At 39.1% G+C, this 26,769-nt stretch overlaps 1 protein-coding gene across 2 annotated transcripts in view; it reads left to right on the top strand.

Moving 5' to 3' along the window:
• Positions 1-19,921, top strand: part of PLA2G1B (phospholipase A2 group IB) — a 133,009-nt gene extending 113,088 nt beyond the window's left edge. For both annotated transcript variants that reach the window (XM_044069660.1, XM_044069661.1), the window contains 2 exons: positions 13,077-13,204; positions 19,229-19,921. In XM_044069660.1, the coding sequence (XP_043925595.1) occupies positions 13,077-13,204; positions 19,229-19,347 (247 nt within the window). In that variant the 3' untranslated portion in view covers positions 19,348-19,921. The remainder of the gene's footprint in view (positions 1-13,076; positions 13,205-19,228) is intronic.
• The last annotated feature ends 6,848 nt before the right edge of the window (positions 19,922-26,769 follow it).

Genomic DNA, 26,769 nt, shown 5'->3' with positions numbered 1-26,769 from the left:
AAGACTTCATGAACTTCAGTTGTTCCAGGGGTGAGCTGGGCTACTGCTCATGCCAGAGATGTTAGTTCTTCTCTGAGTAGAAATAGGAGAGGTGCTCACACTATCTTCAGTTCTTTTTGATGCGAGAGACAAAGGCGACATTCATCAAGTGTGCCTGAGTGGTTCCCCAGCAAGGAGCCTATACACCCCCAACCGTCTACAGACAAGGAAGATATGGGTGAATGTGCTCAGGAGTCTAGTCTAAAACAGAGATCCCTGTATAAGAACACCTAGTGCTGCAGTAAAGTTATACATAACTGTACCTTGTTCACCATAAGGGTCAATGCCACACTATTATTAATCACAGATGAGTACTAAAACACTAGTCATCCCGATATCCAAACATGAGGGAGAGTCTAAAATGTATTTATTTATTTTACATGCCTTTACTGGGAAAGTCCAACTGGACATGGGTCCTTTTTCAGCAGAAGCCCAGGGAGAAAAGCTCCAGTAATAAACAATACAAACAATGCAGAAGTTGACAAACTTGTGGAATTGCAGAAGTATTCACAACAACAGTTAGATAATGATGTCCAGTACAATTCTTTAGAAGTACACATTTTTATCACACATCATAAATGAATATATATAATTTAAATGAGAGAGAGCAAGATCTGATACAGTTGAGGCCTGATATTGGTGGGAGATAATACTCAATGAGCAATATTTAGTTAAAGAGACTGAGGTAAAGGCTATCCAGGACAGTTGCAAGGACAGAGCCAAGTGTGTTTTCAGGAGTTTTTTAAATTGTAGTATAGAGCAGTTGGAGACTATTGGGGTTGGCAGTTTATACCATATTTTAGGAATGAAGTTGGAGAAGAGTGACTCTCCAGCTGAATTGTTAGCTTTGGTGATATCTAGGAGGAGTTAGTCACTGAAGCGGAGGGATCTAGAAGTGGTATAAGGTTGTATGAGATTTTGGACAGCAGGGGTTTTATCTGGTTGATGCAGTATTTTATGGGCAAAGGTTAATTGATTAAAGTGTAACAGGTGAGAAAATTCTAGCCATTTTAGTTGTTTAAGAGATGTACATTGATGTGTCCTGTATGTGGCATCAGTGGCAAACTTGGCAATTTTATTGTAACAAGATTCCAGTTTGTTTATATCAGTTTTACGGAGGTTGTTTAGTATTGGGGAGGAGTATAGGAGTGTTGACAAGAGGTGTGTGTGAGAAATAGTAGCTTTGGTGTTTCTTGTTAGAAATTGTTTCTGTATAGAAGACTGAGTTTCTTGTTAGAAATTGTTTCTGTATAGAAGACTGAGTTTCTTGTGGACCTACTTAATGATTTGAGCTATGTGAATATCAAATTTCAAGTTATGTGAATATCAAATTTCAAGTTATTGTCAATTTCTACACCTAGCAGTTTAGTGTGAGTTATAAGGGGTGTTAATAGTTTTATTTTTGGATAAGATGTTAAAGGACAGGGAAGGTGAGGGGAATCTTGTTGGCTAGAAGAGGAGCTTATTTTTGTTGAGATTTAGAATGAGTTGGGAGTTAGTGAGCCATGTTTCCACAGATAGAAAGTAATCTTGGGTTATTTTGTGGAGGTCTGTATGGAGGAGGCTGAGCATATTAGAGTTGAGTCATCTGCATACTGAACCACTGAGGCATGAAGTGTGGAGGACTGGAGCTGGTTGGTGAAGAGAGAGAATAGTAGAGGCCCAAGGATTAGCCTTGTGGAACCCTAAGGCAACTGGGAGAAGAGGGTAAAGGTGGTGTTGCCATTGGACAGCCTGCTGTCATCCTGCTAGGTAGCTTTGGAACAAACTGATAGAGTTACTAAAGTTTAGGGTTGAGAGAACACTGATGAGTTTATTGTGATTCACCACATCAAAGGCTTTGGATAAGTCCAAGAATATGACAGATACAAATTGTCTGTTATTTCTATGGTGATTCACTGTGTTGGTAAAGGACATTAGGGCTGTGGCAGTGCTGTGAGAGAGGAGAAAACCATGTTTGAGTGTTTGACAGGAGTTTATGTGCATGAAGGTAGTCCATGAATTGGGTATGTACAATTCTTTCTAGGATTTTAGATAAGGGAGATAGGATGGCATTTGGACAATAATTAGTAAGGTTGGTGAAATTACCTCTTGTGTTTAAAGGTAGAATGTGGAAGATTTTCCAAATAACAGGTACCAGGCTCTCAGATATTGATCTGTTTATGAGTATGGCTACTGGGTATGCTATTGCTTCTGCTGCAATTTGCAAAAAGTCATCTGGGAGGTTTTCTGCAGCTAAGGTGGTTGGTTTCAGTTTTTTAAAGTAGTTTTTATGGTATCAGCAGACATTGGGTGTAATGTAACTTGGTTGGTGCTGTTTTTGGGGTTGGTGTTGTTCTGGTGTGTGAAAGGGACAGAGTTTTGGAGGTGGTCTGAGAATTTGCAAGGGCTTGGATAGTCTTTGTAAAGTATTTACTGAATTGGGTTGCCAAATTATCAGAATTGCTGGTTGTTTAATTAGAGTGGGAGTAGCTGATTTACCTGACAGTAGTACATTATTAACTGCAGCCCAGAACTTTTGAGGGTTATTGTGGTGTTTTTCTGGATATTATGGTAGTAGTTAATTTTGTCTAATTTTATTAGTTTTTTTAGCTTTGTTTCACAGTTCTAAGAATGTTTGTCTTGCTATTTGGGTTTTGTTTTTATGAAACTGTTCCCAAGCCTTATCTCTAGCCTTGTGTAGGGATCTGCATTCTTTACTTAGCCAGAGTGCATAGTTTGCTTTCACGCTAACAGTTCTAGGTGGTGTGTTACAGTTTGGTATATCTAAGAAGGTGGAGCTGAAGTAAAGTGAAGAGGAAATAAATAGTGTGGGAAGAAATAGCCAGGGAATTATTATGGCTAGACTTGTATAGGGCTGATAGCCTAGTACCAACCTATGAAGGCTGTAACAGTGTCTTTCAGGGGTAGCTGTCTGAGAGGTTCCAAGTTGCAGCTTTTTAGAGTGGAAATGAACCTGTTCAGGTTGAAGGTTTTATTATTTCGGATTACGCACATGGTAGGTGGTTTTGTTGGTTTGGTGAGTACGGGTTCTTTCAACAATGGTTAGTTGATGGTCACTCAAGCCGTAAGGGAGAGAGTCTGATTGAGATGGTAGGGTGGGGTTGTTAACTAAGATCCGGTTGAGGATAGACTGTCATTTGGAAGATTTGTCAATCCCCGTAGGAGATGTGATGAGTTGAGTGAACCCATGGAGGTTAACATGAGATGTTGGATTTTGAGAGGAGTAGTTGAGCCAGTCAATGTTGAAGTCACCCATCAGGACAGTTTCCTGTGGGAGAGAGTTAGAGATCCAGTGTAGTATGTTTTCTAGTGTGGGAATATTGTTACCTGATGGGATATAACCACTTATGATGTTAATGTGTTTTTTGGAGTTAATTTTTAATTTGGCAAATATTAATTCTGCATTTTCAAAGGCAGGGATGCTTAAATCTAAATGGTCAAGTATTAGGTGATCTTTGAATAAGATTGCTACTCTCCTGCCCCTTCTGGTTTGTCTGTCTTTACATAGAGTATTTTATCTGGGAGCTATGATTTCATTGTTGTTATTGTCGGGTTTTATTCATGTCTCTGTTAATATTACAATATCGGGAGAGTAGGGCATGCAGATCATGAAATTTATTTCCAGTACTTCTTACATTCATATTAAGGAGAACAAGGAAACATTTGTTTCTTTGGTGTAATAGCCCAGGGTTGAGTGTGATAGAGCAGCTTACCATATTAGTTAGGGTAATGGGACCAGGATTAGGGTGTATGTCCCCAGAGAGGTTTAATTGCTTAACAAGGTGCAAAAGGAGTTTGGCAAGCTTGCTTTGGAGTTTGGTGTGTTTTTGACAGGTTTGGGGTGTTTTTTTAGAGGTTGGAATTTGTTTGCATGGTAGTCTATGTGGCTAGTATAGAAAAGGTTTGGACCTATAGTATAGTTAAATGGGCTATTTAGGTTGCATAATGAAGAGGTTTGCCATGGAGCGGGATTGGTGGATTGCAGTAGAGTATCATATGAGGTTAGGGAGTATGAGTAATAGAAGTGAGCTAATGGTGATGTGTCGGACTGGTAGGTGTAGGTGTTTCTTATTAAGGTGAAGCATTTTATTGGGGTCCATTGGTATTTTAGAGTATAGAGATTAGTGTGTGTAATAAAGTTAGTGTCTGATAAGTTACATGAGTAGTGTTTAGATTTTAGGTAAATGGGCTATGGACTAGCAGGTGGAGGGTGGTGATGTTTTGATTTAAGTGCTGATAAGTGAAAGGTAGGGGTATTTTATGGTAGGTTAAGTTATTTGATCTAATTACTTGAAGTCTTCAGTAGGAAAACATTTATTCTGATCATCTCTGTGCTTGACATCGGACACTTGTGACTACAAGACCTTGGGTTCATCTAAAACCATCTCTGAACCTACAAAGCTGATACAAGTTTTTTTTTGCACTTGTTCTAACTATCTCAGTGCTATTTAACAGTTCTGTGTTGTATTTCTTGGTTTTGTTGAGTTTATCACTGTTTTTCAGCCTGAATAAGTTGGCAAAATTGTTCTGTGTTTGTAGATGTTCTCCTACATTTGCATACATTTTTCTGTAGTAGGGAACTTTCCAAAAGTTTGTCAACTTATTTCCAAGGATTCATGCTACTGCAGGAGTTCTAACTTTTGTTGTAAAGCATTTGCTACTGCACTTAAGCTCAAAACCAGTTTGTTTTACATTAAGCAGGTTTTATTTCTGCACTCAGGTGGGAGCAGAGGCTGATTCACCTCATCTGAGTTGGAAACTGCTGGAGGAAGGCTTATTTAGTGTTTATCTGATCGGCCTGAAGGCTTAACAGTGTAAAAGTATTTAATTTTGCCTTGTATATTAAGCAAACTACTCCAGTTTAAATTCCTCTACAGGAAATGCTTTCGATTATCTCCCACTCTTCATAGCTGCTCAAAGAGCTGAAAGCTCTGCACCACTGTAGCTCATCCTATAATATACTACTAAACACTTTCACTTGCACCTTTGCCTCTCCCCTACTCCTTCCCACCTACTAAGGATCTGGTATAATGGATTGGCACTTCCCTGTCATCTCTGTTTCTGGCCTGGTGGATATGGGCATCCTGAGGCAGTGTAGTAACTGCCTCACGTTCACTGGCAACCATTTAATTTTAGAACATACAAACACTGTGTGAGATGTTGATACTCAATGTAATTAGAGGCAAAGCTGTCACATATACACATTAGAAATGCAAACCAAGTCGTCATCATTACACCCAAAACATTCATCACCAATATTAAGGAACAAACACATAAACCCACATATGCAGAGATACTCACTTGTAATCTACCCAAACATCAAAGATCTCCTAAAACCATCTCTCAGTGGCCCCACCCACACTCAAAAAGTCAGCCCCTCACTGAACACATAATGCTAAAAATCAAAGTAGACCCGCTTCCAAGCCCATAAGGCAACACACCACACATCTAAACATTCTACTTATTGGGATTCCATTGTAAGACATACTGATGGCTCCCTTATCAGGCTAAACAAGAAGAAAGTCAAAGCGAGCTGTCTGTCTGGATCCAGGATCCACCAGATCACACATGCACTTAGATCTTTAAACCACAAGTACTAGTATAACACTGTCATAGTCCATGTGGATGTATATGACCTAAGACATACCTCACTGGATTACATAAAGAGAGGCATGATGAAAGTCTCTGAATATGTGTCCCAAGCAGGTATGACTCTAACCTTGAGTAGCATCCTACCTTCACCAATGATGATTGTGCAGTACCAGCAAAAAAAATATTGACTTCAGCAATTGGCTTAGTTTTTGGTATCATAACAAGGGGATCCAATATCTGTCAGCCTGTCAGCCTGGGGAGACATGACTGACAAACCATTATGCTTTGTCAGAGATGGTTTCCACTTCTCACCATTTGGCTTCCACATACTGGCAAAAACTTTATCTATCCCCATAGTGCCTTTTTTAGGCTGTGCTAAGTTTTTAAACCCTCCAACTTAAAAAAAAATCACCCGTGACTACCTAAAGGCACTTTTAATCGATGTTAGGAGTTTAAATAAAAAAACTGCACACCCTGGAGATACTCCTCACTCTGAAAAATGCAGACATGTGGGCAGTCATGGAAACATGGTTGAGAACCATGCAAAGCACCATGGCTATCAAAGGCTAAAATGCCTTTCATACATTTCAATCCAGCTCAAGATAAAACAAAGAAAGGAGGTGTCTCAGGGTTCATAAAGGACAAGTATACTGCTAGAATGGTCCAACAAAAAGACTCGCTTGAGCTACTCCATGCCCAACTAGCCACAGGTGTCACCCCCTATCATATCTTTGCTAGCGATATGTCCCCTAACATAACTCTGGAAAACCATACCTCCAACCTAAACCTACTGAAATATCTTAACATTCAGCCTAATACCATACATTTGGGTGACTTCAACTACCCCTCCATAAACTGGGAGACTTATATGACCCATAATTCACTTGCTCATAGGATTTTGGACTTCATCAACACAAACACCCTTGAGCAACTAGTTAGTTCCCCAACTAGAGGTACAAATATCCTAGACCTAGTATGTATGAATATGGAGGGATGTTGCTACTTTCCATGCATTACTAACTTCTCCCTGGTAAGATCTGACCACAAAATGATTTCCTTTAGTATTAAATCTAACCTACAACCCCCATCAAACTCCAAGCCCATTAAGTACTTTGCTGAGGCCAATAACCTCAAACTAAGTGACAGCTTATTAAACTTCTAAGCCCCCCTGAACTCGGATGACATTGAGGCCTACTCTGAGATGCACACAAAAGCACTGTACAACCATATTCATAGCTGCATAGAGAAAGCAGTACCTGTTTGAATCAAACCTATGATTACAGGCAAAAATAAACCACCTTGGTGGACCCCTAGCATAAAAAGGCTATTCAACAAAATGAAAAAAAAGAATCCTCCTCAAAGCCAAGAAGGAACAGACAAAACTGCAAAAATACACTCACCTTTCTAAACAAACAAAATAGAGAGCTGGTCAAATCTGTCAAAGCAAACTATGAGGCAAAAATAGCCTCCCAGGTGAAAGATAACCATAAGAATTTTTTTAATTAAGTTTGTAACGTCAGGGGAAATGCTCAAAAATGTGCCAAGTTAGTTATGAATGGCAACACTTACACCAGCATGAAACTATAGCACACCTGTTGGCCAACATGTTCAGTTCAAACTTCTCCCATATTGCCTTCTAACACACAAAAGAAATACCCCCAACCATCCCCCTTACTGGTCATTATAAGGGAATTGGTGCTTATTGCACCCACTAAAGCCAAAAACACAACTTCCATGGGTCCTGGCAACATTCCAAGGTGCTTCTTAAATAGCTTAAAACAGAAACTATCAGGATCACTAGAGGCTTTCTTTAACCCCAACTTCTGGACAGGCATTGTCCCAGAGGAAAGGAGGACTGCAACGGTCACCTCTCTGCAAAAGGGGTCCCATCAACTGATCCAGGGAACTATAGACCCGTAAGTTTCAACAGTGTTATCTGCAAGACCATGGAGATAATTATCATGGAACTGATCAATAATGACCGAGGAACTTTCCAAACACTGGACCAGACCCAATTTGGCTTTGTCAAAGGGAGGTCTTGCCTACTTAATCTGGTGGACTTTTTCAAGAAAGTCACCAGGACCATGGATGAAGGTAAAATAGTACACCCCAGTTATCTAGATCTGGCCAAAGCTTTTGGCACAATCTCCTACTCAGGGATCATAGATAAAACTACTGAGTTAGGCATAAACCATTACATTGTCTTATGTATACCAGACTGGCTCACTGATAGGACACATGTTGCCCGGATAGGTGACTTCACCTCTGATAAGAAACCTGTTACTAGTGGTGTCCCACAGGGCTCAGTGTTGGGACCCCTCCTGTTTGGTATACACTGAAGTGAAGGCCAATGCTGGGGGCCTCTGGCTCACTAAGTTTGCCAACAACTGTAAGCTGGGAGCATTTGCCGATGACTATAAGCTGGGAGCATAATTGAATCCCCAAATGATGCTAACATCCTAGAAACAGGCCTAAAAATGACAAACGACTGGTGTCAAAACCATGATCAGCAACTAAATGCTAAAAAATGCATAACATACCCTTTGGTAAATCAGATATCCCTGCAAATTATAATACCAATAGCACAGCCCTAAAAGTAGACCCAGTGGTGAGAGGCCTAGGAGCACAGATAGATAGTAACTTAAACTTTGACCACCAGGTAGCTTCAATAGTGAGAAAGTCATTCGGTGTGGCTCAACCTATAGGTAAAGGCATGGCATCAAGGTCAAAGGAAGTCATTGTGCCATTGCACTCGGCCCTCATTAGTCCCACAGTCGAGTACTATGTTCCCTTCTGCATGTACTTAACCAGGCACTTACACCAAATGGAGCAGCCCCAGAGGTTTCTCACTAAAAAAATGCAAAGCGTAAGACATGTGTCTTATGCAGAGTAAAGGTCCTATCCCTTTATTGCATCTCATACCATTTATTGAGAGGTGACTTATGCCTTTCCTAGAAGGCATGCTCTGATCCACCCCTGACGAAAATGTTACAAATTCACACGAAAAATGGAATACTGATTTACGTCGATTGTAACTTTGATCGACTACACAGATGGCTGATAGGTGTACAAGACTGTACAATTCTCAGGGTTGGGAAATATGAAATATGCCCTTTCACCGACATTGTGAGGGCTTAGAGTTAGTGTATATATAAATATATATAAATTATCAGGGGATGTGGGGGCACAGATTGTTGCTCAGTGCATATGTAGTAGCTTGTCAACATATGTAAAAACATCATGTTCTGGTCAGCTTTGTGAACATTGATATTTGGGTGCTTCTTTGAAATTCAGAACACACACACACACACATATATATATATATATATATATATATATATATATATTCCCAAAAAACAGAAAGGTGCGCGGAACCAAAAAATGGTGCACGGACTTCAAAATATACTCCACAACCATTCCAGCACTCAAAAAATGATGAAATCCTCAACCAGCAGAAATAATCGACAGTTTATTGGCAAACCTGCCCACAAAATACACAGCCTGGTGGCCGGTTTCGCTCGCAGCGTCTTCAGTGTGCCTGAAGACACTGCAGGTTTGCCAATAAACTGTCGATTATTTCTGCTGGTTGAGGATTTCATCATTTTTTGAGTGCTGGAATGGTTGTGGAGTATATATATATATATATATATATATATATATATATATATATATATAGGTCTATGTCAGATGACTGACTTTTTAGAAACTCAAAAAATATATTGAAGAGACCATTTGAATGAGTTTCTGAAAACTCGAATATCAAAAAAAAAACACAAAAATCTAACTTTTTTACATTTTTGTAGCAGAGCAAGCCAACCTGAACCCCCCCCACACCCCCTGCAAATTATATATACCAACTCTGAGATTGCACTACAGTAAGGAAAAGGATACATTTCCCGATCCTCATTGTACCACAGTGTAGGCATTCTGGGGAATGGATTTTTGGCTCACCAAGCCATTGTATGGTTAGCCTTCATTTGTGAGTATGCTTACTTATATGGGCAGGCAATTGTGGGTCCTCATTGTAATGTAGATAGTTCATTCCCACACCTACATCCTGATGTCTCTCACCCTAACAGAGCTGGAAAAAGGAGATCCCTGATAGGGTACAAATGGACTATATCCAACTGAGGGAGTCTTGCTCATTAGCATTATGGGAGGGGGAAGAGCATATGAAAAAATGTATATAGAAAAACTACAGGATTGCTTTGTAAAAAAAACTAAATGTATTATTACTTATGGTATTAACACTCATAAGGTGTGTTGGCTAATATGAAGTGAAGACAGTTTTTTTCAGAATTTGGTATCAGCAGATTGCCATTTTATACAAACGATATTAAAAAATCTGTCACAGTTTGATGGTAGACAAACATTTTAATCAGATGTTTACAGAAACAGACTGCAAGGAAACTTTGGGAGGGGATCATATAATTGTGGACACTGTAATGTTTGTGTTGTACCAAATTTTGTGTACAATGACTTTTCTCAGTGCTAAAATTAATCCGATTTATCAAATTAGACATCTTATTACATGTAATACTGAATGTCTGATATCTGCCACAGTGCTTTGCTTGGCCTTATACATAGGACACATATCACATTCCCTGAGGTTTAGAATTAGGGAACATCTTAGTGGTACTATATGTAAAAGAACCAATAAAGCATTATTCAGACACACACATAAGCCTAACAATGGCATTTTTGAGGGATGAATGGGATTTATCTTAAGAACTATGACATTTTAAAAAAGACAACACGTGGATTATTAACTTGGGAGTTTTACTTTCACCAGGACTGAATGAGTCACAGCAGCACACGGACAACATTAGCTCTCATTCTGGACTTGAACTCTAGACCTCAGGATATCACTCTGGTGTCACTGTCCCTGAAGATTGAATGATTAATATCTGAACTACTAGAATGAGTCTGACGAAGCACTGTACTAAGATAGATCATCATTTTTGTGTCTCCATTGTCTATGTAATGTTTTACTAGGGAATATGTGAATTTTTATTAATTGCACTCTTTAAGTGTTATTATTGGATTATTTGATCACATGATTAAAGTACTGCATTATTGAAATGGTCTGTTGGATTGTTGGCTACACAACTGAAGTGGACTCTGAACCAAAACCAGTTTTGTTTTGTGTTGTGTTGTTGTCTTTCCTGGTCCATTAATTAATTTATTTATTTATTTTATTTATTTATTTTACATTTCTTGACCGGGTATGTCTGACTGAGCCATAGTTCTTTTTCAGCAGAGTCCCGGGGAGAAAAGCTCCATAATACAGTAAAAATAAGCTAATGATTATACAAACTGGTATAAAAGACTAAAAACACTAAGTATTTTAACACTGACAAACATAAGATTGTTGAACATGCATGTTTAAATAAGCACAAAAAAAACATATATGGTAATTCTAGGGTAAGGCACATTCTGTTTGGACGATAATACGTCGAGAAAGGTGACAACAGAGAGTAGGTTAGTGTTTGAAGAACTTAATCAGTAACAATTTCAGAGAAGGAGAGGAGAGAGGAGGTGCATAGATAGTAGGAAGGAGGGTGAGGGAAGAAGTAGGATAAGGGAATCTGTAGATGACTGACAAGAAGGAAGGAAGGAGGGAGGGAGGGAAGGCAGGTAGATCAGATGACAGTGGTAGAAGGAAGTATGTTAGTTGAATGGTTGTAGTCAGGGAGGATGAGAGCAATGGCAGATCCATTGCTGTTTGTAGTATTCTTTTGTAGCCGACTTAAAGATTTTTCAGATTTCTGATTTTCAGGGGACCTTGTTCCAAGCCATAGAAGGGTAGCAGCTGTATATTGATTTACCACTAAGCCATGCCAGATTTTGACCTGATTTAGATTTGGGTTTATAGATATGTAATAGATCAAGGGATGAACTCCTGAGATTTCTAGCTGCTGAGTAGTTAGATATAAGAGAAGACAAGGCAGGACAGTATTCTGGCTGGTACAAAATTGAGTGTATGGTTTGAAGCTGTGTGAGCTGAAGTAGGTGGGGTATTTCTTGCCAGTGTTAAGTGTTTCGGGGACAGACAGTGGTGGGATGTATAGGTTTGTTGAGCTGCAAATCTAGCAATAGTGTGGTATGTCGATTCAAGCGTTGATAGTAGAGTAGAGTTTAGATTAGTAAGGATTTGGGAGCAATAAGTTAAGCAAGGTAGAAGGGAAGCATGTGTAAGTGTGGTTCGAGCTTCATGGGAGAGAATTGTTTTGTTTCTATATAGGCGTCCTAGCTTCTGATGAGTTTTTTTGATGCAATTATTAATGTGATGGTTGAATTTCAGTTGGTTGTCAATGGTAACACCTAGGAGTTTTGTACTTGATTCTACTAGAATAGGGGTATTATTTTGAGACATAGAAAAGGAAGCTTTGACATGATTGACTGTTTTAGGGAGAAAGAGTAGCAGTTTTTTTTTTTTTGGTTAAGGATGAGCTGATTGTTGGAGAGACATATCTCTACTGAATTAAAAGAAGATTGGGTGGCAGCTAGGAGTTCAGAGGGGGATTTAGCTATAGTTATGACTGTGGAGTCATCAGTGTATTGGACAATAGAGGAGTGTTGGCAGGAGGAATGAAGTAAGTTGGTAAAGATATTAAAAAGTAGTGGGTCAAGAATGGATCCTTGGGGAACCCCCATTTTAACTGGAAGAGGAGAAGATAGTGCAGAGTACCATCTGACAGATTGAAGTCTATCAGTGAGGTAGCTAGAGAACCATGCTACAGTGTCAGTAGAGAAATTTAGTTCTGTTAGTTTCTTAAGTAGCAGAGAGTGTGAAACAGTATTGAAGGCCTTTGAGAGATCAAGGAATAAACAGGAAATGAGTTTATGGTCATCTTTGGCTAAGGATATAGTGTTAAGGAAGGAGAGAAGGGCAGTAGTAGTCCATGCTGTGTTGGAGTGAGCAGTTTTTCATGTAAGAGGTGTTGAATAACCTGTGTGTGCATGCATTTCTCTAAGATTTTAGAAAGAGAGGACAGAATAGCAATAGGTCTGAAATTTGAGATTTCTTTAGAGTTACCTCCTTTATGAATGGGTAGGGTGTAGAATTGTTTCCAGATAGCTGGGACTTGAGATTCTGATATAGAACGATTAATGATGATATATAAAGGCAGAGCAAGAGAGTGAGCTGCAATCTGAAGAAAGTAGGATGGGATGTTGTCAGCAGATACAGAGCATGGTTTTAGCATAGAAAGCAGAGTAATTCAATTACTTTTATATTACTGGTTCCGTGGAGTAATGGTTTATTTTTTTTTTGTCAACTATTTCTGAAGCATAAAATTGCAAACAAAACCAAAAACGTGACAACCCACATGATCCTTAAGATGTTATGCAGAGTTCCTGCTTCAGGTTTTAAAGTGTCTTCCAGTACAATACAAAATAAACTACTTTGCACAACTCAAAAAACTGTGTTTTGATTTCAGATGCTGCCAGACACACGACAGCTGTTATAAACAAGCAAAATCCCACTCGGCATGCATACCTGTGATAGACAACCCATACACAAACACCTACTCTTTCACCTGCTCTGGGGGCAAACTCACCTGTAACAGTAAGTCTCTCACGTTTCCTATAATTGATGCTAAGAATTTGGGGGAGAACCCCATATATGTCTAGGTATAGCAGAAATAAATGTACTCCTCTCAGAGGAGGATACCTATTGTAGTAAATATAATCAGAACAGAAGAGTTAAAAAAAACTGAAAATGACACCATGTTCTATGTTTAAATTGAGTCATTTTATTTTTATATGTATTTGTGTGTGCATGTATATGTATGTATATAAAATCAACATTCTATCAACATTTGTGTTTGTCAACATGTCACACAGCATTCACAATACATCAAAATCACAACTGTCAAAGCAAAACTACGCATGTGCTGAGGAACAGCCTTAGTGCATGCAAAACCTAAATAAAAAAATGTTTCTTTTCAGATAGGAAGCTCCCCTCCACCCCATACTAATTATATATAACAATTCAAATGCAGTGGGAAAAGTGTAAATTCCCCAGTTCCCACAGAACTGCAGGAACATTAGATCAGCTGGTTTTGATCAGCTTTGCCAGCAGTTTTCTGGGTTCAACAAGTTCTTATTTGATAATTTGTCAGCAACCTATAACCTATATATTATAACCTATATATTATTCTATAGGAGTAGTTTGTTGGAAGAAAATAGACATTAACTTTCTCCTTTTAGGATCTTGTGTTTCCATTGGTGCAAAGAATGACAGACTGGTAGTGTAGTATAGTGAATACAGATTTAATCCCCGCTGCCAGTGAACACAGACAAGCACATACACATGCCAGATGTTTAACACATGTACACTTATACATACTTACAACATAGATATGTGCATACATACTCAATGTGGCTTTGTTCACCAAATGTACTAGCACAATCTGTCCATTTTGCAGCAATTAATCCAGACTTGCATCAGATATGGACAGTAAGGACTTCAGTTTAGGGCCATATTTCACTGACAGTATGTCCTCCAGCAGCATATCAGCAAGGTCCACAGAACTGAAGTGGGCTTAGAACTGTAAGCTTCCTGGCTTGGGGGTAAGTGATGCTGCTACTTAAACCATTCTGATACCTTCAGACAAGCAGTACTGCAGTTCCTGGGGCAGTAAAAAAAATAAAACATGCTCCAACATGTTGGTAACTCTCAGCATACAAAGTTGTAGCATACCTGTGCTATTCGGGTAACAACACCTGGAAATAGAATGCAGTTACATGGACCCAAAACAGTCTACTAGCACCTGAGTGCTTCTTCTATCTCCTCCCATTTACTATTGTTGTCCAGCTTTCATTTTCAACTAGTGATGTATTTATGTCACCTGTTTTTTGTGCCTCATACAATCAATAATGTTCACCAATAGCATCAATTCAGCAATTGCCTTATCTTGTTCAACCTTGTCTTTTTATTCAGACTAATATTATTTATTTTTCTTCAAGGAGAGACAATGAGAGCTTTTAGAAGTCTCTTACTAAAAGTATTAAGGTTTCAATCCTAAATCAGTTTTCCTTTTGTTTTGCTGTTAGGACAATCTTTCAAGTTTTAAAGTAATGATGCTTGAAATGTAATATGGTGGTGGGGTGGGGGCAACTACTGCAGGGCCTGGGTCTGTGGTTTGAAGGAATTAAGCCCCAGCTATGAATCAGCTTCAAAAAGCAGTTCAGGAGTTGGGAAACTGGGTGGGAAGGAATAGGAGTGAGGTCCTGCATAGTCTGGTTTCATCAAAGTCAGGCTATGCCTACTTAACCTGGTTGACTTCTTTGAGAAGGTCGCTAAACTTATGGACAAGGTTAAAACAGTACAAACTGCCTACCTTTCCCTGGCCACAGAATTCAACATAATACCTCACTCAGGCATTGTAGATAAACTTAGAAAATTAGGCATTAACCCATATGTCACCCAATGGATAGCCAGCAGGCTCACTGATAGGAGACAAGAAGTTAGGCTAGAGGAATCCACCTCTACAAAGAGGTAGTCACTAGTAGAGTCCCACGAAGATTGTTGTTGGGGCTTCTTCTTTTTGGTATCTACTTCTCTGAAGTCAAGACAAATATCAAGTGCCTCTTGGCTGACCAGGTTTACACATAACTGGAACCTAGGAGTGGTCATTGAACCCCTTAAAGATACTGATACACTTCAAGAGGGCCTGACACAGACAAACATCTGGTGCCAGAGAAATGAACTGAAATGCAATGCAAAAAATTGCATAATGGTACCCTTTGGAATGACAACCACCCCTTAAAATTACCACATTGATAATACCAGTGGTCAGGAATCTAGGAAAGCATGTTGGCAGTAACCTGACGTTTGACCACCATGTGTCTACAGTGGTGAGAAAATCACTCTACATTGCAAAACCTATAAGTAAGAGCATGAAGTCCAAGTCCAAACACGTCATTGTTCCACGGGACTCAGCTCTCATCAGACCAATAATTTAATAAGACACACCCTTCGGCATGGAATTGACCAGGCACTTGAAACAGCTTGAGAGCTCACATAGGTTCCTCAAAAAAGAATACAGACAGTAAACGAGTCCTATGTGGACCATCTCAAAGCCATATTCCTGTGCTCAGTCTCCTACACACTGCTGTGTGATGATCTATACCTAGCCTATAGGACATCCTCTGATTCCAAACTGATGGACCTGTTGCACATCCACAAAACAAATAACATTGGAAATACCAGTTCTAAGGACCTAAACCTTGTCTGCAAGATAAACAGGACATGTTGGAAGGGTGGCTGTGTGCATGAAAGATTACCAGTTCTCTGGAGAAGGCTTCACATTCATGTGAAGCAAAGCACATCCCTAACTCTATTTAAACATAATTTGAATCAATGAATGGGGAAATCGAAAATATATCCCTGGTTTGGCACATATGTCCCTACCTGACAGGGGCAACCTGTGAACACTTTATGTGTACAAGTCTATATCATAACAAAATTCCTTGAGATATTGACATCAGTCCTATTTTGATAAATCTAGAGTAAGCTTGGTTAGGCTTAAAAATGTCTCTTTTGCCAATAGTCTAGTAACCAACTATAAACCAGTGAGTGGCTAGTGCTGGCTCACCTGGACTGGAGAGGGATAAAGAGAGTGACGGGTGGTCCACTTGGGTGTATTGGCACATGCAAGTGGTGAAGCTACAGTTCTTTAATATGAATGAGGGCTTGTCTTACTGAGAAGGTAAAGATAGCCCTCAGTCACATGGGTAGAAGCACTCATTATGCACTACAAGGGTATTTTGTGCTACTAGTTAGTTCTTTTGGCATAGAGGGATACGGCCTTACAGTAATGCAAATGCAAACACCAGCCAACAAGAGCAGGGTTAGAGTTTAAATAGAAATGCACTCATTTCTCACTTCATCAAATGCTAGGAAGGGTACAAATGGCTGCATGACAGCCTGGATTATGGCCCCTTCAGTAATCTCTCACCTGTACACTGTGGAGTATACACCCCTTCAGTAATCTCTCACCTGTACACTGTGGAGTACACACCCCTTCAGTAATTTCTCACCTGTACACCATGGAGTACACACCCTTTCATTAATCTCTCACCTGTACACCATGGAGTACACATTCCTTCAGTAATCTCTCACCTGTATACAGCGGAGTACACGCCCCTTCAGTAATCTTCACCTGGACACCGTGGAGTACACACCGCTTCAGTAATCTCTTACCTGGACACCATGGAGTACACACCCCCTTCAGTAATCTCTCACCTGTACATCGTGGAGAACACACCCCTTCAGTAATCTCTCACCTGTACACTATGGAGTACATGCCCCTTCAGTAATCTCTCACATGTACACTGTGAGCACACACCCCTTCAGTAATCTCTCACCTGTACACTGTGGAGTACACACCTCTTCAGTAATCTCTCACCTGTACACTGTGGAGTGAGTACACACACCCTTCAGTGATCTCTCTCCTGTACACTGTGGAGTACACACTCCTTCAGTAACCTGTCACCTGTACACTGTGGAGTACACACCCCTTCAGTAATCTCTCACCTGAACACTGTGGAGTACAGACACACATCAGTAATCTCTCACCTGTACACTGTGGAGTATACACCCCTTCAGTAATCTCTCCACAGTATACAGGTGAGAGATTACTGAAGGGGTGCGTACTCAACAGTATATGGGTGAGAGAGTACTGTGGAGTACGCACCCATTCAGTAATCTCTCACCTGTATACTGTGGAGTACACACCCCTTCAGTAATCTCTCACGTGTAGACTGTGGAGTACACACCTCCTTCAGTAATCTCTCACCTGTACACTGTGGAATACACACCCCTTCATTAATCTCTCACCTGTACACTGTGGAGTACACACCCCTTCAGTAATCTCTCACCTGTACATTGTGGAGTACACACCAATCAGTAATCTCTCACCTGTACACTGTGGAGTACACACCGCTTCAGTAATCTCTCACCTGTGCACTGTGGTGTACACACCTCTTCAGTAATCTCTCACCTGTACACTGTGTACACTCCCATCAGTAATCTCTCACCTGTACACTGTGGAGTACATACCCATCAGTAATCTCTCACCTGTACACTGTGGAGTACATACCTGTCAGTAATCTCTCACCTGTACACTGTGAAGTACACACCCCTTCAGTAATCTCTCACCTGTACACTGTGGAGTACACACCCCTTCAGTAATCTCTCACCTGTACACTGTGGAGTACACACCCCTTCAGTAATCTCTCACCTGTACACTGTGGTGTACACACCCCTTCAGTAATCTCTCACCCGTACACTGTGGCGTACACACATCTTCAGTAATCTCTTACCCATACACTGTGGAGTACACACCACTTCAGTAATCTCTCACCTGAACACTGTGGAGTATATACCCTTTTAGCAATCTCTCACCTGTACACTGTGGAGTACACACCCCTTCAGTAATCTCTCACCTGTCCACTGTGCAGTACACATCCCCTTCAGTAATCTCTCATCTGTACACTGTGGAGTACACATCCTTTCAATAATTTCTCTCTTGTAAACTGTGGAGTACATATCTCCTTCAGTAATCTCTCACTAGTACAGTGGAGTATGCACCCCTTCAGTAATCTCTCACCTGTACACTGTGGAGTATACACCCCCTTCAGTAATCTCTCACCTGTACAGTGGAGTACACACCCCTTCAGTAATCTCTCATTTGTACACTGTGGAGTACACAAGTAGTAGAGGAATAAAGAAGTGCAAGGTCAGTGGGGGGCCTGATGGTCAGTGGGCATGGAGGGTAAAAAAATCACCTAAAAAAGTAATTACTCCTATCATGATGTTTAGTTTATATTCACCCCACAGAACAGAACTCTACTTTTGCATAGCAGTAAGAAGCGTAATATGAATAACTTACAGGAAGACAGCTAGCCACCAATGCTAGTTTTTTGATATAACACCATTTTATCTGATATGGAGGAATACGGGACTGGAGTGCTGTGGCAGATCTCAGTTTCCCTGCATGCTAAAATAACTCACTGTGACAATGTTTAAGTGAGTGTGGTTTTCAACTGATGAGAAAGGTTTTAGGTACCTAGGAAATACTATGTTATTGTGGATGGATGAATGAAGGTCATCAACTAGTACCACAGACTCTATGTGGTTAGGTAGCAGGACTCTCCTTGCAGTGTGGATGATCAGAAGTTATCAGGAATGGTACTTCAGTGCAACTCTGCCAGTGGAGGATGATCTCCTGAATACAAGGAAGCAGGTCACAGTGGAGCACAATAAGCAATGAATTCTCTGGCATTCTGTCTCATCTGATCAGTCAACAGGATTGGGGTTGGTTCTCTTGTTGTTAATAAACTGAAAATAGTTAGTTGTTTCTTGATTGCAAGTGTGCATACATTTTCTGAGGGGATGAAGATGTGTGATTCCCCAGTCCATCAGGTGAACCCCACCCCGAGAACACATCTCTACGGGCAAAGTTTAAGAAAGGGAATGTAAACCATATTTCAAAGGTTCTAAATGAAAGTGAGTCTCTTTTTGTTGTATCTTGATTATGTCAGATACACTTTAGTAACTGTTGCTTCTTCTGTCAATTTTCAGGTGGAAAAGTGTGTGACCAGTTCATCTGTGAGTGTGATCGTATAGCATCAGTTTGCTTTGCTGGTGCACCCTACAACAAGGAATACAAGAACCTTGACAAAAATAAATACTGCAAATAGGATGGCACTTCAACAATCCTGATCATTGGTGGTGGTGGTGGTGTGGTCGTGGGTGTGTGTGTGTGTGGGGGGGGATTATATCAGAAAAATGCAAAATAAATACTGCAAATAATAAATATATTTAATAAAGAGAGGGAACAGACCCATAAATGCAACAATCGTGAATATTAAAAAACTTTCTCTTTAAACCCCCATGAATTGCATTAAAGCTGACAGAAGTGACAACCTGAAGAAGACAGATTAGCAAGATCATTCTCTCCAGCAGTTATATTTTTCTCACAAATGAAAAAAGATACAGGTTTTATATGTTGTCTTCTTTACATGAGAAAAGGTTTAATTCTTATACTTGTAAAATGCCCACTGAGATATACGGAAATACTATTTAATATCATTCTAATAAATCTACACACTAATCTAGAATATTCTCACAGCAGACAACGTCAATGGAAGATGTCAAAATGTTAAACGTGTTGCAATGTGCTTTTAAATTCAAAAGTGCATAAAACACTGGAATAACACACAGGGTAATTGTAACAATACTTTTTTTGGGGGGGACAAATAGCAGGTGTTGATACTTTCTATGGCATATAAACACTGCTATAATAAAGGTAATGTTTTTATGATGTTTGATGCAGAAGGTCTATCTGTCACACACTTGAGTAGCAGATGTGATATCACAATGCTTTCAATATTACAAACATTTGATTACTGTCAGCCTCGTTATTCCATTTTGATGTACCAACCACAACAAGATGACACCTATGACATATCCAGAAACATGGTTATGAATAAGCAGCAAGTACCTTACCCTTTATATACCATCACTGTTATTGTGTAAATACTTTTTTAAAGGAATTATGTTGTGTCGTATTTGTTTCACATATTCTGGTGCCCATATAGGAGTCATGCCATCCTGGTTTAAAAAATAAATGCAAACACATCATTTCTTTGTCCTATAGTGTGTTTCCATTGCTGGGAAATAATCTATAAAGTGCTTCTTATAAATAAATGATGCTTTAGCTATTTTCCTGTGTTACATTTTTGTTGTAGAGTTTCATTACACACTATACAGTTTACATGAAACTTTGTGTTACTATCCAGTCCTTTTGGCACAGAAGGATAAAGCATTGACTACTACTCAGGTTACACACGTTTATTTATTAGCTATGACACCTGTTTAAGCCTGTATGGTGTACAGCTTAGCCTGCTCATCTCTCTTCATGAGCGGGTGGGGCAGGTGTTCATGGTGCACTTTCCATGGTACAATCCTAGGTATAGACCAGGGATACCATGGCAGTAGTTGTCTTTTGGGGGGACGACAACTGATAATCACACAAAGAGGTGTGCACATGCATGGCAAAGACTCAGTGTATGTCTCCCTGTAATACCAATGTGCATGAGTAGGGAAGTAGGGCTTATTATTAAAAAAAAATGTTAACACACTGATGATGGCTGTTACTCTTGAGTCGACAGTTATAATCTCTCAAGGAATGAATTAGCCTTAGGGTTCTCACCTTGAGTAATAATTAGGTCAACTAGGCAACTGAGAGGAGAAAGGTGCTGTCTATGGTCTGGGAGAGAGTTGGCAAAAAAAAAAGAAAACGAGTTACTTTATAAGAAATTTATTTCACTGGCTCATACCTCATATTACCTATTACATTTCAAACTTCAGTTCTCCAGGAAAACCTCACATAGTAAATCCTCCATCTCCCACAAGGACTATAAAAGCTACTGAAGAAGTCTGTACCGAACACAGAAACTACAGTTATGTAGCTCATTTCCTGAAAAGCTGACAAACCAGCTAAGTTACTCTGACTTGTCAGTCATAGTTGAGCAGAAGCCTCAGAAATTCAAGACAGGAAATTTGCCACCTGTGGTTGACAGTGAGAGACTGGGATGGAATTCCTTAAAGGAGAACCACACCTACAGACACAAAACATGTTTATTTTATCATGGCTTGGTGTTTCCTACATTATAAAACTATTCTAGGTCTATTTATAGGTTTTTAAATATTTATATATGTAATTTCTGAGTCTAAGCACATGGGGTCTAGCATCTTGAAGTGATCTTGATAGTTTAGTCTGCCTGTAAATCTTACATCACGCAGGCATCTTTCTTCCTAAAGCTCCTGTCACTGTATTGATTTTACATGCATACACTACTGTCTTTCAGTCAGTTTTAAGTAACAGTGCAGATGCTGCAGAACAGACTTCCAAAGTGCTTTTTACTGCTGCTTCTTTTTAGAATGAATAAATTGCAGTCTTTTGTGAAACCTGAATTGTACTACTTCAACTCATCTCCCATCCCCCTTCACACTTAACTTCCCTAGCTGTCTAAATGCTAAGGATAATTTGAGCTGTTACCTGCTGTTATTGACAGCTCACAGCAAGAGGCGTGACTCATATACTGTTTCTTTGTTCTAGCCTTTACTTTCTGTATGGGTGGGGGAAGGACCAGGGAGCCATGACATCACAGCATGGGTGGGTTTTTAGGATGGTCATGGTGATGTCAGTTTGGGGAGGGAATTGGCCAGAAAACTACCTGTATTCATTGGCCTTGATGACATCAATGAATTGGAGACTGCAGCAAGCTTTTCCAGGGCAGGATAAACGTTTTTTTGAAAGTGAAACCATCACAGTACAGTAAGGTACTGTTCTAGTGGATAGAAACAGTTGATTTAAAATATTTTAAATGCTGTATTGTTGTTTATTTATAGCAGGGTCTGTAAATAGGGAGAAGAAGGACAGAGACGTTGAGCATTTAATAACAGAATCACATTGTTGTTTTTTAATCTTACTCTATACAACAATTTAAATCATTTATTGGCTGAATCTAAAAAAAGGCCCAAAGAATTCAACAAAATAAAAACAGAAATAAAATTAAGTTCTTAAGATGTACAGTTCCACTCTTCAGGTTTTCACAAGGAAAACTACTCTCATTTTAAATGAATGAAGGAAGAAGCCTAAAGGAAAATGAAGACCAATAAAAGGGCAAAGAGTACACCACTGGGGGAAATGATCACCATTTAAAAAACAAAATCATTTAAACATTATAGCCTCATAACACCATTCCTTATTATTAGCCACTTAAAGTCATGCAGAAACACAATTAAAAATTGGTTGCACTTTCTGACCACAGTGTTGCTATTATCAATGAAAGTATTAAATTTCTACTTTGACTGGAAATAAGTATTGCCAAAATACTTTGTGGGGTCAACAATGAGCATCAAGTACTCAGGGCTGGCCACACAATAATAATCACCATCCCATATGCAGTCACAGTGGGACGGAGGGGGATATGAGCCTCTGAGTATAAGCACAAGCCATCTATGGGATGGGTGGGATTGCCGAGAGGCTGACAAACAAGGGACTGTCATAAGGAAGCTCTATGTCAAGTAAAGGACAGGAGAAGCTCCCCTGGCAGTATTAATGGCATGAAAAAATAAAGGCTACCATTGCATTGTCAGAGTATATACTCACTACTTGCAAAACTTAAAGATGACCATCTGCCAGACAAAAGAACACTTCTTGTCCTTTCAGCATCCTCCGTTAAATAAAAAAAAATGGACAAAAGGGGGGAAGGTTCATTTTATATAGCAAGACCTAAAACCACAAGGATCAGACATAAAAGGAGAAGGAGACTAGGCCAAAACATATATCTGAAAAAGTACTCATTGATCCATGCATGTGGGGGGCAGAGTGTCTCTACGCCAAAGCAGTCCTATATTCAGATAGTAAGGTAATAAGGGCCATTTGTGTTGGGAGGAGAAATAAAGTAGATGATGGCCAGCTCTCCCACGTTGAGGAGGACATCACTTTCTACAGTATGGTGCCTGCTAGTGGATGCAGATCACACAGGCCTGCACACCTAACTAGTTCACAGCCCTGATTGCACCCTCCACTTTTATGCATACAAAAGTAAATACATGCCAATGTTGTCTGGAGTACACTGTACATTGGGTTGGTGCTGACTAGGAAGTGATTAGGCAAAAGTAACACCCCAACAACCTTGGGCTCAAGATAATGACTTCTTGTACCCCCTTCTCCTCAGCAAATCAGAGAGAAGGCAAAGGTCCCAGTGAAGGTAAGTCATAATAGAGACTTACAAGGTAAGGCTGCATCACAGGTAGGCATTTGATTAGGGAAGACCAACAGTTTTAAACTGGAATGTGGGGAGTTTAAAAAAATGCACTCAAAAAAGAAAAACTTAAAGTAACAATATTGAATACAAGCTTCAAATCTTATCTCTCAATGTGAATATCATATTTAGAAGGCATGAAACTAAGATATTGGGGAAGGAGGGCATTTTGCAAGTATACCTGCACTTATTTCTAATAGCAATATAAAAATCCTGAAATTCAGAAGACTCGCAACATAATCTACGTTTTGTGATCCTTTTCAAACAACCATCTCCATGTACCATTCCCACTGCAGGAACAGGGAAAACATAATGGTCACACTCAGGCTATAGCACATGTAACTGCAGAACCCTGAGAATTTGTGGTTTGCAAAGCCTGCAGCATTTCTAATGCTCCTAGCAGGGACATTGTTTCCTTCAGTGGTTCACACTACCTTTATCTGGCAGATGTTTTCTGTAGGAGACACAAAAGCTACTTTCCATTATGATAGATCTGCATGAGTATGGTTGTTTCCCTGTGTGGAAATGGCCGTTTGCAATTTTAAGTTGTCAACGTTTAGGCGTTCAACAACCTAAACAGGTGACTATTTAATATAGACCCTTTAAGAGGAAAACTCATTGCTTGTGTAAGTTGGCTTAGCCACAGCTTCTAAAGCAATTGTATTTAAACTCCCTCAACCTTTTTTTGAATATAGAAAAGTCATTAATAGATATAATTTTTGAAGGGAGGTTGTTCCATGCAGCAGGAGCAAGCTTGCTTGAAAACTTTCTCAGCCGTTTCACAAGTGGTTTATGAAAACTGAGGTTTAAATAATGTAATAATGTCTGAACTCACAGAGAGTAAGGAGCATATCTTACCATATTTATTAACAAGTATTGAACAATATTGCTTATTTAGTAGTGTGAAAGTTAATATGTTTAAGTAGAAATGAAGCCCTGGCAGAAATAAATAACCATTTGACTTTTTGAATTAACAATGATATTTGTTATGACCCAGCAGTGTGAACCTTGGCCAACCGTGACACCCTGACCATATACGCCCATTTGCAAAAATGGGAAAAGGGGTTGTGGATGGATTTTAGCTGCATAAACCTATAACTTTTTTAAAGCATCTTTATTAAATTAACACCCATAACACAGGCACACATACATTAACAGAAAAAAAAGAAAACATATTAACATTCTAAAGACATGCGTCTGGAGCATTTCTCCCTGTGCCTCCGCTGAAAACAGGATCTGTGGAACCTAGTCGGACTTTCCCGGACAACAAATGCTAAATAAATAAATAAAATAAAAACATTTGTCATATTCATGCATTATACATTATATATTTGTTTTTTTCTTTAACAATTGTTTGCTCCAACATTACATACATTGCTCACACCAGCACTGCATACAGCTTTCAATTCCTGCCTTCTATTATAACTCACTCCTCATCCTCAATATTATTCTGCATGTATTGTTCCCAAAAATTGCATTTATTTCTATGTAATTTGCTCCTTCCCTTTTTAAAGATCTCCTCTATAGTTTTTTTTATCTCAATTTACAATATGCAGTACTTCAATTAAAGTTAGTTTAGATTTTGATTTCAATTTTCTAGTAATTGCTTTTTGAGCAGCCATCAGAATTAAATTTTGTAATGCCTCACAATGTGTAGGCAATTTAGATCCTGTATCCCAAACTCAAAAGAATAATTTCCTTAGTTCAAGCGATTTGCTCCCACAATGTTTCTGACAGAGTATTCTATTGGGAATTTTAAAATTTGCCAACTTGTTAAACTCCCCCCAAAAATGTTCCAGCTTACCTTTCTCTTTTGCATTACATTTCCAGCACTTGCTGTCTGCCCGAAAAATAAATTAAAGTATGCTTGAGGTATAAAAATGCCTATGCAAACACTTCCAGCAAAAATCATAAACCTGTATTTTGTCACACCCTTGGGAGACATACATCTGTCGTTTCATTGTTCTTTGTAAAATGTCTTTCCAGTCTCCCTTCCCAATCTTTTCTAACCTCCTCTGATTGATTCTTATAGTTACCATGCAATATTTTATATACCCTACTAATTATTCCGTTTTAACAACTTCTCTTCAACACTCAACTAAAACCTCTACCAAAGCTGGTCTTTCACTTAGCACTCCCCCGTTCCTTTTTTTTTGTCCTGTATTATATCAGTTCCTGTTTAAAAAAGACAGTCTTTGACCTATAGTCCAGACTTCTGCTTAGCCTTATCACACTATATTAGCTTTCTTTCTCTAGTTGTTTCCAATGCCTTGGATCTTTTTCCAATTTTCCAGTAAATTCCAGTCTGTTTTCTGTACCCCTACTTAGAGATTTGCCAATAGAGATGACTGGTTTCTCCATTCCTGTGTTGGCTTAGTTCTTTGAATACTTCCTGCAACTTATTGAATATAATATCCTGTATGGTTGCTGTTATTTTCCTTAGGGATCTGCACCCAAAATCCTACTATCTCCTTATTTCTAGAACCCCCCCCTTTCATCATCATCCCTTTCTACTTTTTTCTACTGTGATTTATAACCTTCTGCTTGTGTTATGAAAATGAGCCTTAAATGCTTAGCTCTATAGTATCCTTTCAAAACAGGCAAGCCAAACTACTTTGCTGTAGAGGGATGATCAACGTATGCCATTTAACTCTTGCCCTGTTCCACTCCCAAATAAATTACTTCAACTTGATAGTAATTATTGTCCTCAACTTCTTCTCTAGTTTATAAAAATATGCCTGACCTGTACATAAAACTAAACAGACTAAAAACACTTTCATTGCTTATCCTATCAATATCCATAATTAAGAGTTTCCAGTTCCTCATTTTTTGTATCCTTTTAAGTTTAGTCTCTTCCCATATATCCTTAGCTGCAATAACAGAATCCTTTTTGATCCATACACCTAAATACTTCTTCAAACTAAGACCCCAAAAATATGGGTATTGTTGAACCAATTTGTGTTTGGGTACATAATTTACAGCTATAGCCTTTGTTTATCTTCATTAATTTTATACTCTAAAAAGACATGAAACTATGTCAAAATATTCCACAACACCAAAATATACTGTTTTGGATTTATCAAGTTCAAAATAATATAATCTGTAAATAAAGCTAAATTTTCTTGATTATGATACCAGTTATATCCTTGAATTTGAGAGTCTTTTATTTTATTTGGTAGTGGTTCTACATATAAAGCAAATAGAAGGGAAAGAGGACATCCCTGCCTGATTCCTCCATTCAAACACAACTTGTCAGAGAGGACTTCTCCCACCTTAATTCTTGCC

Source organism: Protopterus annectens, chromosome 4.part0 (assembly GCF_019279795.1).
Source record: "Protopterus annectens isolate FY-2018-M chromosome 4.part0, PAN1.0, whole genome shotgun sequence".
Classification (NCBI taxonomy): Eukaryota; Metazoa; Chordata; order Ceratodontiformes; family Protopteridae; genus Protopterus; species Protopterus annectens.
This window is presented reverse-complemented; position numbering and strand designations above follow the sequence as displayed.